The sequence below is a fragment of the Phaseolus vulgaris genome, chromosome 1 (assembly GCF_000499845.2).
Source record: "Phaseolus vulgaris cultivar G19833 chromosome 1, P. vulgaris v2.0, whole genome shotgun sequence".
NCBI lineage: Eukaryota > Viridiplantae > Streptophyta > Magnoliopsida > Fabales > Fabaceae > Phaseolus > Phaseolus vulgaris.
The window spans coordinates 4,972,267-4,987,389 of record NC_023759.2 but is presented as its reverse complement, the minus strand read 5'-3'; the positions used below and the strand labels follow the sequence as shown (position 1 = coordinate 4,987,389).

At 33.5% G+C, this 15,123-nt stretch overlaps 1 protein-coding gene across 2 annotated transcripts; it reads right to left on the bottom strand.

Moving 5' to 3' along the window:
* Window positions 1-6,209: 6,209 nt before the first annotated feature.
* LOC137813288 (trafficking protein particle complex II-specific subunit 120 homolog) lies at window positions 6,210-15,040 on the bottom strand. 2 transcript variants are annotated; one of them, XM_068615404.1, is made up of 10 exons: window positions 14,487-15,040; window positions 13,545-13,751; window positions 13,211-13,393; window positions 12,264-12,367; window positions 12,043-12,102; window positions 11,410-11,698; window positions 9,947-10,242; window positions 8,446-9,323; window positions 7,148-8,089; window positions 6,210-6,813 (listed from the first exon to the last, which is right to left on the bottom strand). In XM_068615404.1, exons 1-10 carry the CDS (start codon window positions 14,895-14,897, stop codon window positions 6,593-6,595), a joined length of 3,591 nt encoding a protein of 1,196 aa, XP_068471505.1. In that variant the 5' UTR covers window positions 14,898-15,040; the 3' UTR covers window positions 6,210-6,592. The 2 variants fall into 2 exon arrangements, with proteins under 2 accessions (XP_068471505.1, XP_068471506.1); XM_068615405.1 differs by having other exon boundaries at window positions 13,531-13,751; window positions 14,487-14,997.
* Between the last annotated feature and the right edge of the window lie 83 nt (window positions 15,041-15,123).

Genomic DNA, 15,123 nt, shown 5'->3' with positions numbered 1-15,123 from the left:
AGAAACTATATTATATGAAAAGCTTTTCTCATATAGGATACAAATCATACCATGGGATAGAACCTACAAAATAAAATAAAAAAAAGTATACTATACAAGATTAAAAATATAAACTAATTTATGTGCAAATTAAAGGTAAAATTTTTAAAAAATTATATAAAATAATCTATAAATTATCTTATGCACAAATTAATTTTAATCTATAATTTGATTTTTTATATATTCATTTATAAAGGTTTTTTATTGAAAAAACCATCCAAATAAACCATAAATAACTCAGTGAAATTATTTAATCTAAAATCATTAATGAATCACATCCAAGAGATTTTGGTAAGTTAATCAATAAGATTATGTATAATGTTAGTAAAAATAAATTTAAATTATTTTATTTATTTATATTATGCAACTAAAAATAAACGTAAGAAATTTATCCTTAATTCTAGTGCACTTTACTTTTTTTTTTAAATTTCTAATTTATTTTCCTTTGTCTTTTTCTTTCTTAAATATGTTACTCTTTCTTACTCTCTTTATTGTTTCTCAAAATATCACCAACACGAGAGAATGAACTTTTTTTCATGCTTTTTTTTTTTGTTTGAAAAAAAGGAGGAAAAAGAGAGAAAAGTTTGATGAGAAAAGGGGCAATATTTACATAGAAGAAGTTATTTATGTGTGTGAGAGAGAGAACCATTAGAAAAATTGTAGAATTAGACTGTTACAAAAATGAAAGGTAAAATTATAGGGATACAGCAAAACATAGGATACTATGACAGAGTTGGTGAGAAGGTGAAAAAAACGAAAACACAAAGAGCTGCTTAGATTTAACAATAAAAAAACCAAAGATAACCAAATCTTTCACCAGCTTAAGGTTTCAACAGAAACTCAAACACCCCATCTTTTATTTTTACACATTTACAACAAAAAGGTGAAAATTGTGGGTTAGAAATGAGCTCCCATTTACTGAATATAGTCAAAAAAGAAAAAGAAAAACCCAAAAGAAAACAACAAAGTTTCAACAGAAAAATCGCACTCACGTTCATCCCACGGATTCTTCGGAGTTTCCCAACTCAAACAATTCCCAAAATATATACCCAATAATCTCAAAAATCAAAACCCCACAACCCTCTTTCCCATCCAAAGCAAAAACCATAAAAAAATTATCTTTTCTTAAAAAACTATCTTGTATTGTGTTTCTTCACCATAATTTGAATTTTGTTGCTATTGTTTTTGATAACAAAGCAACAATGCAAAGTGGTATTAACCGACAACAATCTCTGAGGGAGAAGTTCAAATCTTCCCTATGCTGTTTCTCGGGAACTGCGCAGAACGATTCCATGGAACATGGAGAAGGGTTTTACAGCAAGTTACGCATACCTAGGACGCCAATTTCTCCGGCAGGTTCCACGTCATCCTCGTCCTGGTTCAAACTAAGGTCACCCCCGAGCACCGAGTTCGGGAATGACCCTCATACACGTGTCAGGGGGCGGAGTCTAAAGTCCCGCATGAGTCGCAAGTTCCTCCATCACCGTCAGTCACAGTCGGCGGACTTTAGCTACGACCCTTCCAGCTACGCCCTCAACTTCGAGAACGAAAGCCCCGAAGAGATTCCCTTCAGAAACTTCAGCTCCCGGTTGCCGCCCTCGCCGCCGGTGGAATATTCTGGCGAATAATAATAATAATAATTTAATTGTTTACTTGTTTTATTGATTAATTAATTGGGTGATTAATTAACTGATTGATTAATTGGGTGGGTGACGCGGGGATTAACGAATTAACTAACTTTGGAATGAAAACGGAAAATGTATTTGGTGAATTGTGAAGGTTCTCATGTTGTGGGCAAAGATGGGTGGATACTACTACTTCCCCTTGTATACAAGACCTTGATTGTTAAATATAATTGTTTCATGGGTTTTAAGAAACTTGCTTATCAACTTCTCATCATCCTTGTAATTTGTGATTACTTTTTTCATTCATTTCAGGGAATCATTCTTTTTTAAGAAATTGGTGATCATTGCTTCGTTTGAATTTGTTTAGGGTAAATTCCGATCGAGGTTGAAAATCTGATGCATTTGAAAATTTGAGGCAGAAATAATATTGAATTGGTAGATTTATTTGAGAGAAATTTTTTGGAGGGATTACTAAAAGTAGCACCTAAGCGAATTGTGCACAAAATAATTTTTTTTAGTTTTCTTCTAAATTTTGAAAGTCCATTCAAGTTTATTATTGATCATCTCTAATTTGAAAAGAAGATTATGCAGCAGGAAGAATAACTTTGGTCATGACGTCTACTTGTTGAAGACGGAACATATGGGTAAGTTTTATGAGACCTTCATGAACTTTCTCTATTACTATACTATATGACAATCAATTTGTATATACTTTGTTTTTTTCATGGAAGACTTGATTTGAAGTTATTTGAATAACAGATTGGTTATTACAATACAAAAGTGATGGTGTGTGTTGGATTTTGAAGTCTAACATAAGTATAAAAAAGTTATTGAACTTCCCAGGTGGTGGCAACTAATGCCATAAACTCAGCTTCTGAAGAACTTTTGGAAACAGTTGGCTGCTTCTTTAATTTCTAAGATATGGGAGAATGACCAAGATAAACAATGTAACCATTGACAAATTGTTGAGAATTAGGTCATTCAACCCAGTCGAAGTCACTTAAAGCTTTGAATTGTATCTTACTGTCAGTAATATGAAATATTTCCTACCCCTAAGCTTGTTTAAGATAACGAAGAATGCACAGATGACAATGGGTAGTAGGAGAAGAAATAAACTGACTCAAGTGATCAAGAACGTGTGCGATTTTGGCCAAGTGTTGGTGAGATAAATGAGTATACCAATTAGTCTTCTGAAAGAGGTTGGATTATTGAGTGGTTCTCTTATGCTAGATTTGATGCGGTTGGAGAAATTCATGGGAGTAAAAATAGGTGTAGAAACAAGCATTCCTGACTCATTGAGAAGGGTAAAATTGTATTTTCTCTAACTCAATGTATATGTTTGTTATTCATTGTCACCTCAAAACCAAGAAAGTATGTTAAATCACCTAAATTTTTATTTTAAAAGCTTGATCAAGTAAAGAAGTAATGTTGTTAATGTCAGAAATAACATTTTCTGTTAAAATGGCATCATCAACATAACCTAGCAAAGCTTATCTTTCAATTGGAAAATTTCATAAATAGAGAATGATCAGTTGAAGCTTGTTTGAACTTGTGTGAGAGAAGAAAGTAAGAAAGTTTGGCATAACATTGTCTATTAGCTTGTTTAAGGCCAAAAAATGATTAGTGTAAATGACAAATTAGGTTTTCCTTATTATATTTCAAACTTTGGGGAGTTTCATGTATATTTTCTCATGCAAATCTTTATATAAAAAACATTATCAACATTCAATTATTTAAGATGTCAATTATGTATAGTACTCAAGACAGTATTGTAGTTAATTTTGCTACATTAGAAAAAGTAATAATAAATCCAGACCTTCTAATAAAGTATAAACTTTAGCTACAAGACAAACTTTGTACATTTCTATGGTACCATCAACATTATATTTGATCTTATATACCGACTTGTAGCTAATTGCAACTTTATTCTTAGAGTGTTGTTTCTTTCTAAAGCTACAAGTTCTTCTTTCATTCTTCTTGTTGTGAGACAGTCCCACAACTCTCTGGTTTAGAATTGTCATCATTGAAAGAATAACTTGTATAAAAGAAGGTGATAGTGTAATAAGAGAGACAAAAGATTGAATCGAAAATTTAACTTTGTTAGAATCACAAGAAGCAAGAGTAGTTTGAAAATCATGAAGATATGCAAGAATGACTCTTATCTTAGTGGATCTTCAAAGCAGAATGATCATTAACAAAACTAGTAGTGTGTTCAATATTCTCATTTTCAGCCCCAATTTCAGTAGGAACTTCATTAGCATTAGGAATTTGAATGTTACTATTTTTTTCTTCAGGAAAGTCATTGGTGAATCTAGCCTGGTCATAAAAATAGTTAAGGGAATCTAGAAAATGTTTTCGTTTTCCTCAAATGAATGTGTATAGGGAAAATGATTTCCATAAAATATAACATTCTTAGAAACATTAATGTTATGAGACTAAAGATCATAAACAACATAACTTTTGATGTTTGGTTTGAAACCATAAATATCCCAACTTTAGCATGAGGGTCAAGCTTTTTCCTATTAGTAGTAACTGTAGATATATAACACGAACAATTTATTACGTAATTTTTCAAAAGGATATTTTAAAAAAAAAGGAGTGGAGATGCAATTTATCATATAGACAACATATTTCACTATATAATTCCATAACTGCATAATTCCATAATTGCATAGAAATGTTAGACAGAAAAATAAAAGGCATGTGTAATATTTAAAATGTGTTGATACTTTCTGTTACCATCCCATTTTGTTCAGGTGTCTCAATGCAACAAGTTTGATGTGTAATTCCTTTAGCATTAAATAATTTTTCATATCAAATTTTGGTCAATTATCTGACCTTATGATACAACTTTGCAAAATTAAGTGTCATGAAGTTGACTAAATGATCGTGTGTTTAGACCTTATTTTTCATGAGATAAAGTTAAATATATTAAGTATGATCAACAACTATATTAAGAACATATATATAACCATTTGAAGAGGATTTTGAACAAGAACCAGTATATATCAAATCAAACTATTGGCTAGCATGAAAAGCACTATGAAGAAAAGACAATTTCTTTTGTTTTACAATATGAGAAATATCACACTTAAAAAAATTTGTCTATAGAATATTTTTGTTTCATCATAACTAACCTCTGAAGGATGAACAAATTTGACATGCCAAATATTATTATCTACAATATTACAATAGGGAACAATAGAATTAACTTTCCCATATTGAGTTTTAGCATATAAAGGTCAACATTACAGTCAGCTAAACCAATTTCTCTCTTTTTTATTTTCAATAACACAAAAATTTGAAGCAAATATGATTTCATAATTAAAAGCAAAAACCGACTTGAAAATGGAAATTAAATCGTATGCAAAATCTAGAACATATAAGACATCTCTAATCAAGAAATTATCATTGAATCTGACAATCCGAACATGAGTGGCCATCACCTTGGATCCATTAGGCAAAATAACAACTATAGGTTATATTTATTTATAAGAAACAAAATTTAGGAGGGAGGAAGATATGTGAATTGTGCCTGCTAAATCAATAATGCAATTGATTAAAGTTTCTCTTTCAAGAGAATTGAGATAGGTAATATACTTACCTTGATGAGTGTTGCAAAAATTTATTGATTCAACCTAGTTAACTGCAGAAGCATTTTTACTGCTATTGGGATAGGCAAACATCTTGATATTCCCAGATTCTACACAGAATCAACTTTTATGTCTTGTTTAGTATCAAGATTATTAATAAAGATATTTTTACCATTGAAGAACTTGTGCCCGAGTGGGTAACCATGTCTCTTGTAGTAGACATCAATGAAGTGTCCACTTTTGCCACAAGAAAACATATTTTTCTATTAGCAATATTTCTATTGTTCATATTTTCAAAAGAAAAACCTTGTTTTCAATAACAAACAGACTCGATATGGTCATTTATTCCACAGTGAGAACATGTGATAGTAGTAGCAACATTGATTATTTCACCCTTTATGCAATTATTACTTTAATTTTATATTTATCTAATTATAATTTTTTTTTTCACACTGAATAAAGAAAAATGTATATTTGAATCTTTGGATATCAACTTTTTTGTTATAACTATTTTATAAAAAATCCTTTAATAAATGAGAATAGGAAAAAAATTATGCCCGTTAAATATAAAAAATAAAATGTAATTTTATTTCAAGTACAGAAATAGAAAATTAAAATCTACAGTCGCCGATCGGGATGGAATTAGTAACAAAGACGATACATGTTAAGACAAACCAACAAGAAATATAATATAATGAATTCTATGTGTCAATTTAATATTTCTTATTTAAAATAAAAAAACAACAATAATAAAATGAAAATCAATAAAAAATTATTTGATAAGACATCAATTAATAAAATCATATGTATAACATACAATTAATACACGAAATATAAGCATGTAATGGTAAATCTTTCTATAACATCTTCCTAGTCTTATTTGTTAAATAATATTTTAACACGTTTTATGTTTGTAAAAATAAAGTATTTATGAAGTATTAAAGAAGAAGAATTTGTTAACAATGAGGGCCTCTTATTGTGTGTAAAATAATCAAGTAAATCATCTACCAAAGCTGTGTTAGGAATACGTACAACAACAAAAAGATGTCTAAGAAAATAGAACAAAGTATCAGTGTTTGCAAAAATAAACAAAATTCCCAAACCCTCTATCTTATCATAATACATTCCACTCGATATACAGAAAAAATCCCATGTCTTCCCATGAATTCTTAATTTGGAAAGTTCATATCAAAGAAATTTCAAGCAGAAGAATCCCACATGCATGACCTTGTGCAACTCGAGCATCATTTTAAATAACCAAGGGAAAACCTCATACTGAGAGTATAAACTGTGAATGATATCTGCAAAGTTTCAAATTTGATTTATGGATAATTTTCATGCAGTTCCAAGGACACGAACGTGATACGGTGGTCCACGACAGAAAATTGGTTCAGCAGCCGAGGTGGTCTTCGCACGAGCACGAAGAATGTCATTTGCATCATCAATCACTGCTGCAGCAAGTAGTGTATACTCTCCAGGGACAAGAAAATGTAAGCAGAACGAGTGTTTAATTTGTTGAAGTGGTGGAATTTCCATAGCAATGTCACTCAGAACACCTGAAAAAGAGCGATTAAGGCAAGCAAATTCAACGAGACCAATAATGCATGCTAATTAGAAAAGCCAATCATGAACTTAAAAAAGGTTTAATACGTATTTAGTCCCTAAAATATTATCAAATTCTAGTTTTAGTCCTGAATTTTTTCTTTACGTTTAGTCTGTGTTAAGTGATAACGTGACATCTACTGCCGACAGGAACTAAAATGTTAACGGAAGAAAAGTTCATGGACAACGAACAGAAACTTTTTTGTTCAGGGACTAAAAGTAGAATTTTAAAAAAAGTTTAAGGACTAAAAACATAATAAACTCGTTTATAAAAATAAAAGGAATTACCTGTCCATAGAACAGTCGCTTTGGTACCATCTACACAATTTTCCCCGGCTACATCTCTGCATGTAATATTAAGACTCATTTTGAGCATATCTTTAGTATTATTACGAACCAGAACTTCCATTGGTGTCATTTCATGTGCAATCACTGAACCTTTGGAAACAGCAGATTCAGATTCTTTATCAGGTTCAGTTTTTTTTGATTCCGAATCATCTCTAACAAGCCTGAAGCCAAACGTCAATGGATCTGGAAGTAAAACATCCATGACTGATGTTTGGAGAGCAGCCTGGATAGCTTCTTTGATATTTAACTCTCCAGAGCTATTTCGTCCTGAATGCCATCGAACCTTAATCCTAGATATGAGGTTCTTGATGCAAGCATTTAGTTCAGCTTTGGTGTTCTTCTCTGAGAAGGATGCATTTCTTCCTCCACCATTCCCATCTAACTGGGTATCCTTTATAAAAAAGGAATCGTCAAGGACAGGTAATTTAAAATGCTCAAGAGGCACTAGAACCCTTGCTGAGCAATCTCTATCAATTCTTGTTTTAGGATAGACATATTCTGTAGCACCCTGATCAGTAAAATGGTTGTTCTCATTGCTTGATTTCTCCAGTTTGACAGAGACATTGATTTCAAACACAACGTCAGTTGGATTAGATAACTCAAGTTCAAGGAATCGCAGCCCCCAACTTCCTCTGAAAGGATCTATTTTAACCAATCTGTCCATTTTTGTCTCTGAGTCAACATGTTCACCAGTAGACTTATTATTTACATCCAACTTTGGAAGACTTTCACCAACATGAGCAGGAAACTCCATTGAAAGAAGCTGAGCCTTCACAAAGGACAAGCCCTGCAAAACACAAATCTGCAGTGGAACAACAAGCCGTCTGCCAGGGGGCACAGTAGATCCATTTGTTGGAGTATCTTCAGAGGTTTTCATTGGACCTGAAATAGATGTTGAAACATCACTGGTTGCATACATAAAGGACTTCACACAAGATAACAACGGTCCTAGCAGCACATGAAGCTACGAAATGAGAAAATAACACCAAGAAAATCATTAAAAAGCATGTTCTGCACAAGACTTAATATGCCATGAGATGGGAGCTATTGCTAATTACAGAATAGCATGCAAGTGAACCTAATGGTATAAAAAAAGGGGGGCAAATTTAATTAAATATCAGAATAGAAAGAAAAAAGGTTTGATCTTAATGTGTTCCAGTGTAAAGACTGCAGATTGAACAGATAAGTTAATCCAGAAGAAAGCAAGAAATACTACTGATTGTAACTGAACACAATACCAGCGTAGTGGAACAACAGCGATGGGCTGATTCCATCTTTGGAATGCCTCATATAGTTCCCTGAGACAGTTTTCCCAGCACCAGCATCTGCATCCACCAAGCCAACCTGCCAGGCCCTCAAGGTCACAGGGAATGTAACTTCTGCTCCAGGTCTCAGAGGGAGGCAAGATTTCAAAGTTTCAGAAGAATATGAAATTACAGAATCTTGATTTTTCCCGGACAATGAAATATGGGCCTGTTCAATTGGAACAGTACCTGCATTAGCCAGGCGAATCCACACATCCCGAATTTCACCTTCATATAATATGATGGCTCCATCACCTCCAACAACATGAGATACCAATAATGGAAGTGGTGGTACAACAGATATATTGGGAACAGACACATTTTTCAACTTAGGAGATCCACAGCATCGAAAAGGGTCAGAAAGGACCAGCCCTTGTGAGGCCCCAAGAAGCAGATTGTCAACCTCTTTAAACAGATGTTCAGTAATAACACCAAAACAGTGAACAATACACCCAGGAATAGAAACTGGTCCCACTGATGTTGGAATGCCAGATAAGGTGATCACTTTTGAAGAATTTGGTAGAAGGCTTACACTTACGGGGAAAGCATCAAAATTTCCAGAATGCACGGATAGATAGATGCTATCAACCCTTAAATCAAAGCCACATGGGTTTGCCAATTCCACCAAGACCTCAACAGGTTCTCCAACAATCCAAATAAGCTCATGCTTCTTGATATTATTAGACTCTCCTTTACTGAATGGTGTATAAATGAAAGGGCCAGAAGGAGCAGCACCGGCCCACCAGTCTTCTCTAGCAGAACTGCGCTTTATTATGTCAATTTGTGTTGGGTGGAGAGGAAAGGAATGCAGCCTGGAAGCAATGAATAATCATGTTGCTATTTTGTTAGTTCTCCAAATTTGTGTGATTCAAGAAATTAGCATTTGAAAAACTTAATAATGATCCCAAAGGAAAAAAAATTATAAGGATTTTTCCCACAGGAAAAATAAATATCTCAAGATTCTGAAAACCCAGTTATTGTGATATACTTTTTTCTAATGCTATCACAAACAATTTAGTTATTTCATTCAAAAAAAACACTTCAATCATTGTCGTTAGCTCTCAAAAATACCTATTCAATATAACAACATAAACAAAAAAAATATAAAAACATTGATATGGGAATATTCAACACCATATGTTGGATAAGTCAAAATACAGTAAAATGGAATGAAGTTAAAGTTTTGATAGGGAATATTCAGAAAAAGGTAGTTATAAGCCAACTTTCTGAAAAATATCAGTCATCCTTAACTCTAGCTTCATTTTGCATAGTACAAATGAGCTGGCATTAAAAGGATTACAACACTATAATTTAGTCATGATATGAGTTGTGGTTTAGGCAAATCTAATGCTAAATAACTCAGTGGTGATTGTCTGTTGTATGAGTTAAACATGATACGACTTGTGGTGAAAGAAATCTTTAAGGAAGTAATTACCTCACAAAGGGTAAAGCAGGATCAGCACAACGAGTCCCTAGTGGCAGCCTGTCAGCTGAATTTGAAAGTGCATTAGCAAGGCCATTTTGCCCAGCAGGTGTTATTAGAGGATAGTAGGATCTAAGGAGTCGTGCTGCTGCACTCCATGCAGTAAGAGGATCACCAGCACGGACAGCAGAAAGTAGAATTTCTCTTAATACAACCATCTGGAGGGTACTCCATTGAGACTCAAATAGTGAGACTGCTGATTGGTGGTTTGTTTTCCCACTATCAGCATTATTTGATACAATTCCATTCTGCAACGAAGCAACAACTTAAGTTTTAATTTTATAAATGCACGAGCTTGTTAATGATAAAAGTCATTTCAACTATCAAATTTGCTTGAGCTCAGACTTTAGTCCAAGTTTTTTATACTAAAGTGAAAACTTAGGATAATTTGAGCTGTCCACTAAAAAATTTAAATACAAGATGCAAATACGCAAACTCAGGCTGCACAAGTTAATTGGAAGCACAGAGATTGAAATAAAAAAACGCTAATGCCATATAGTTGACTAACTAGCTACATTAGACATTACTAATTCCAAATCAGATATTCCTTTCAACTCTTTTGTTTTAAGACTAAACATTATAACATCTTTGTATATGTCAAAGAGATGTTAGAGATGTGTTTCCATTGTGATGTTGGACCTTTACTCTTCTAAATATAAATTCAACAACTCAAAGCACCATATTTACTTTGACAACTAATGAGATAGATTAAACATTGGTCTCAAGGAGACAATAAAGCTTAAAAACTGTATCATATTTAGTTTTACTTAAAGAAAAAAATCAATGCTCAAAATGCTTTTCCATTATTATCATGACTTCTATTTTTTTTTTTTTCATTCCTAACCACCATCAGAGCAATAACTCAGTTTTCCAGAAAATATTTATGAGCAGTAAAAACCTACCTAGACTACGGGTACGGTTAGTCAAACCAACCAGAGAAAAGAGTTGGCAACATTTTAAGCTCTTACAGAATGGTTTAGGCTTAATTCAACTTTACAAAACTAGATTATAAGATGAGGATTACTACCATTTATATACTGTATTTTGATACTATATCTACTAGATGTGAGGCTTGGGTTTTTCCTAATACAAAGTGATTTAAATCCAACTCAATCTTACAAAACTAGCTTGTAAGATGAGGACTGACATCACTTATAAATGTATTTTGATACTATTTCTAGACAACATGGACTTGGGTTTTTCCAAATATAAGCAAAGAAAACCAAAATCAGATCCAAGCAGTAAGGCAACACCCATACCAAACTAATAATGTCCAGTTTCAATGCAAATATGTCAAACCAATGATAACTATCTGCCCAATGCATAAATTAATTATATAGCATGCATATATATTTCAGGTATACCAATTGTCAACCAAAACTTGGTGTTCTGATTGGTTAGGCTTGGTAACTCACACGGTGCAAAGAATGATCAGAGAGAGATGATCTACTTTGAACATGATAAGCTTTGGTGGTCATTGCCAAAACTTGCATAGCACTAATGGCAGCCAATCTATTTTCTTGCTGCAGATATAACTGTGCAACCTGCCTTGAGAAAAATGCAGCTTTTCTATGGTATCCAAGACTTCCATACAGACGAGCTATTTCAATATATAATATGAGTCTATCACTTGCATCAATTAAAGATTTAGCACCATCTGCAGCTGTGGTCAACAACTCTACCACCTCCTTGGCCAGCTCTCTCCTGTTGATTGAGAGAATTTAGATAAAATTTGACAAAATGATGGAAAACAAGAATATTTCTTTATGAAATACTGCACCTCAAATTTCTTTAAAATTTGTGAATACAATGGCAAAGATTATAATTGTCAACTGTTTTGGTTAATCAGACTCATTGCTTTGCAAATTTAATTTGTGAAGCATAAGCTGATATGTTGATCTAACTTCTAAAAGCCAAAGAAGTGAAAAACAAAATTCATGTCGGAATGGACATGGTGCATAATCTTTATTTAAGAATACTCTTAGATGTACTTAATATTCAAAACACATCACATTTATCAAATAGTAATAGCTCGGAAAAAAATGTACCTGCAAAGAAACCTTGCTAATTTCAAAGTAGCTTCAAGTTCAAAAGTTAGGGGAGAAACTCTGCATAAAAAGATTAAAAACAATTAAGATTGACAACCAGTAGTAATTGGAATAATCTGCGAGAGGTATAAATACAAAAGATTAATATAATTAGAGAAAGCACAAATATGGAATGGGCACAAAGAGATCAGTTAATGAAAGCTCAAAGCAGAGCATTTTACCGCTGAACATTATCTTGTGACTTCTTGTAATTCATGATCACAATATTATAACGATATCTAACTTCTTCTTCCAGTGCTGAATCTTTTTGGCCCATACGGTCAATCTGGTACCATAAAATAAAATAATTAAAAAATATAGAGATGTTTTTTCCCTTGCACTGTCATTACCTCATTTTATAGACCTATTAAATACTTATTTATATTTTAAGTGAAGACGGTCATAGGTACTATACATGTCATGCTATAGTAGCTCCAGAAACAACAGCAGCACCCAAGTTTACCTTTAGATTCATGAGAACTGCAACTGTCTAAATAATAAAGCAATAACCAAATTATATCTAACGTACAACATTTCCAAGTTCAACTAATTTTGACCTTTAACCTCAGACCCTAACAATTTATATATCCATAATCCAGAGAAAACAAATGTCCGAAAGATTCATATGATTGTCTTCAGCAATCTCATCCTTTTGTTTCAAGGACTAAGATAAATATCTTATTTAATTTGAGTGCTAATGAGGACAAAGAGATTTTAGTCATTAGAGCTTTTACTTTGGAACCATGGCCTTCTCACTAATTGATAATTTATAACTACTTAGATAGTTACAAAATGAATACTTCTGTTCTTCTAACATTGTGTGCAACTACATGAGAAATAAAGCACTAGTAAGTAGTTAACTCAAGTAGGTAGATCAATAATATACAATTGCCAAAGTGATCTTCAATTAGTTTTCAAATTAAAAACTAATCACAAAAAGAAGTTTCAATTTTCAAACCAATGCCATTTAATGTACAATCAACAAACCAATGCGAACAAAGTCTATGGAGTACATGTACCTTCTCAGTGCTACACTCAGTTCCCATAAAATACACAACACATCATGACCATAGAGGCCATAATGTTAAATATTAAATAAAACAATAATGAAAAGAAGAAGAGAAAATACCAACAAGGCACAGACACTACCCTCCATTGCTCCAGCATACCAGAAGTAATCACCAGTTAACCTGGAAAGTTCCAATGCAGTAGAATAATGAGCATTGGCATCGACAGGGGAGCCTGCTAGCAAACAGTAATCACCAATGGTCTTCTGAGCACGCCCAAGCCTTCTCTTTTTGGCCTTGATAACCTGGATTCCAAGAACACACTCTCAAGTATGAACCTAACCGAACTCAACCACAGAAGAAAAAATAAATATAAAACAAATGCAAATAGTTTTCACATAAAGCCACTAAAAATGAAAAAAATAAAATAAAATCAGGACACCTAAACATGAACACCTCCTCTGAGCTGAGACTAGCTTGAGAATCTAAAGGCGTCTTGAGAATGGTTCCGGAAGATTCTGCCTGAAGCACCCATTTCTCAAACTCCATAAGCAGTGACGCAGCAATCTCTTGCATCATTGTGTTCAAGTGGAACTCCAATGTAGGACGATCTGCAGGAGGAAACAACCTCAAATTTCCCCCTTTCTTACTTCCATCCTCAAGCTACAAAACCAAAGATAAAAAAAACTATTAGACCATTCCATTTTGATCCATTTCTTCACTAAATAGCAAAAAACAGAGAAATTAAGGAAAACATATAACAAAAGATTGTTTCTTTTCAATCCATTTATTGACCAAATTGCTAAAACCAGAGAAAATGAAACAGAAAAAACCTACAGAACCATTTTTCAGTCCATTCCTTCAATAAAAAATGTCAAAAAATAGAGAAATAAAACTATAAGACTACTTCTTTTAGATCCATTCCTTCACTGAATTACAAAAAATAAAAAGAGGAAATTAAGAGAAAGTATAAACTACAGAACTTTTTCTTTGGTCTATTTCTTCATTAAATTGCAAAAAACAGAGGAAATAAAACCTCCTGAAATTCTTTATCTTCTTCGATCCATTTCTTCACTAAAGTGCCGACACATGGGAGGAGATTAAAGTAAAAAGAAAAAAAAACATAACAGTTCTGTTTCGATCTATTTCTTCACTATATCACCAAAAACAGTAAAAATTAAGAAAGAAAAACTACAACATTGTTTCATCTAGTTTATCGAAATGCCAAAACAAAGGAAATTAAAGTTATAAAATCCTCTAAGACAGTTCGTTTCTTCTGATCCATTCCCTCGCTAGGAAATTAAACCAAAATAATATTACATTAATATTTCGTATTTTACCCATTTCTTCACTAAATCGCCACAAAAATAAGAAATTGAACAAGAAACGAAGCACGACCTGCGAATCGTTTGGGCAGAAGGCGAAACAGCGATCGACGAGGGAAGAAGGGAAGGACTTGCAGGCATTGGAAAAAACGTCGACGGCGGTGTCGAGATCGGGGGAGGAAGGACAGTGGACGACACCGACGACGGCGAGGGTTTTGCGGTTCGACTGAAAGTCCTCCCAGGGGCTGGGCGGCGCGCCGCCGAGGACGAACTTGAAGCGGAGGGAGCCGGAGTCCCAGGGCTGGACGGCGAAGGGGGACTTCTGGTGCTCGGTGTAGAAGGAGCTGATGGCAGAGAGCGGGATCGTGTGCAGCGGTATCAGCATGGAGTAGTAGTCCCGCAGCAGGTTCGACGGCACCGTTCCGATTGGAACCACCGCCACCTGAATCATCGCCGATCCTTCGATACTCACTTCCGGCTCCATTGTAATGGTAGTGCTTCGTTACTTCCTCTTTCCGAACCAAGTTCACTGCAGAATGCTTATACCATCACCAACATTTCAGAAAACCTGAAATTACTTCTATATCCTCCTAGATTTCCTATATACTTTATAAAGAAATAATTAGTAATTAACGAGCTTTAATAAAGTTTAGAATAAGTTAAAATATTAGAATAATTATTTACTCATTAATTAAGTTTTTTGCTACTTC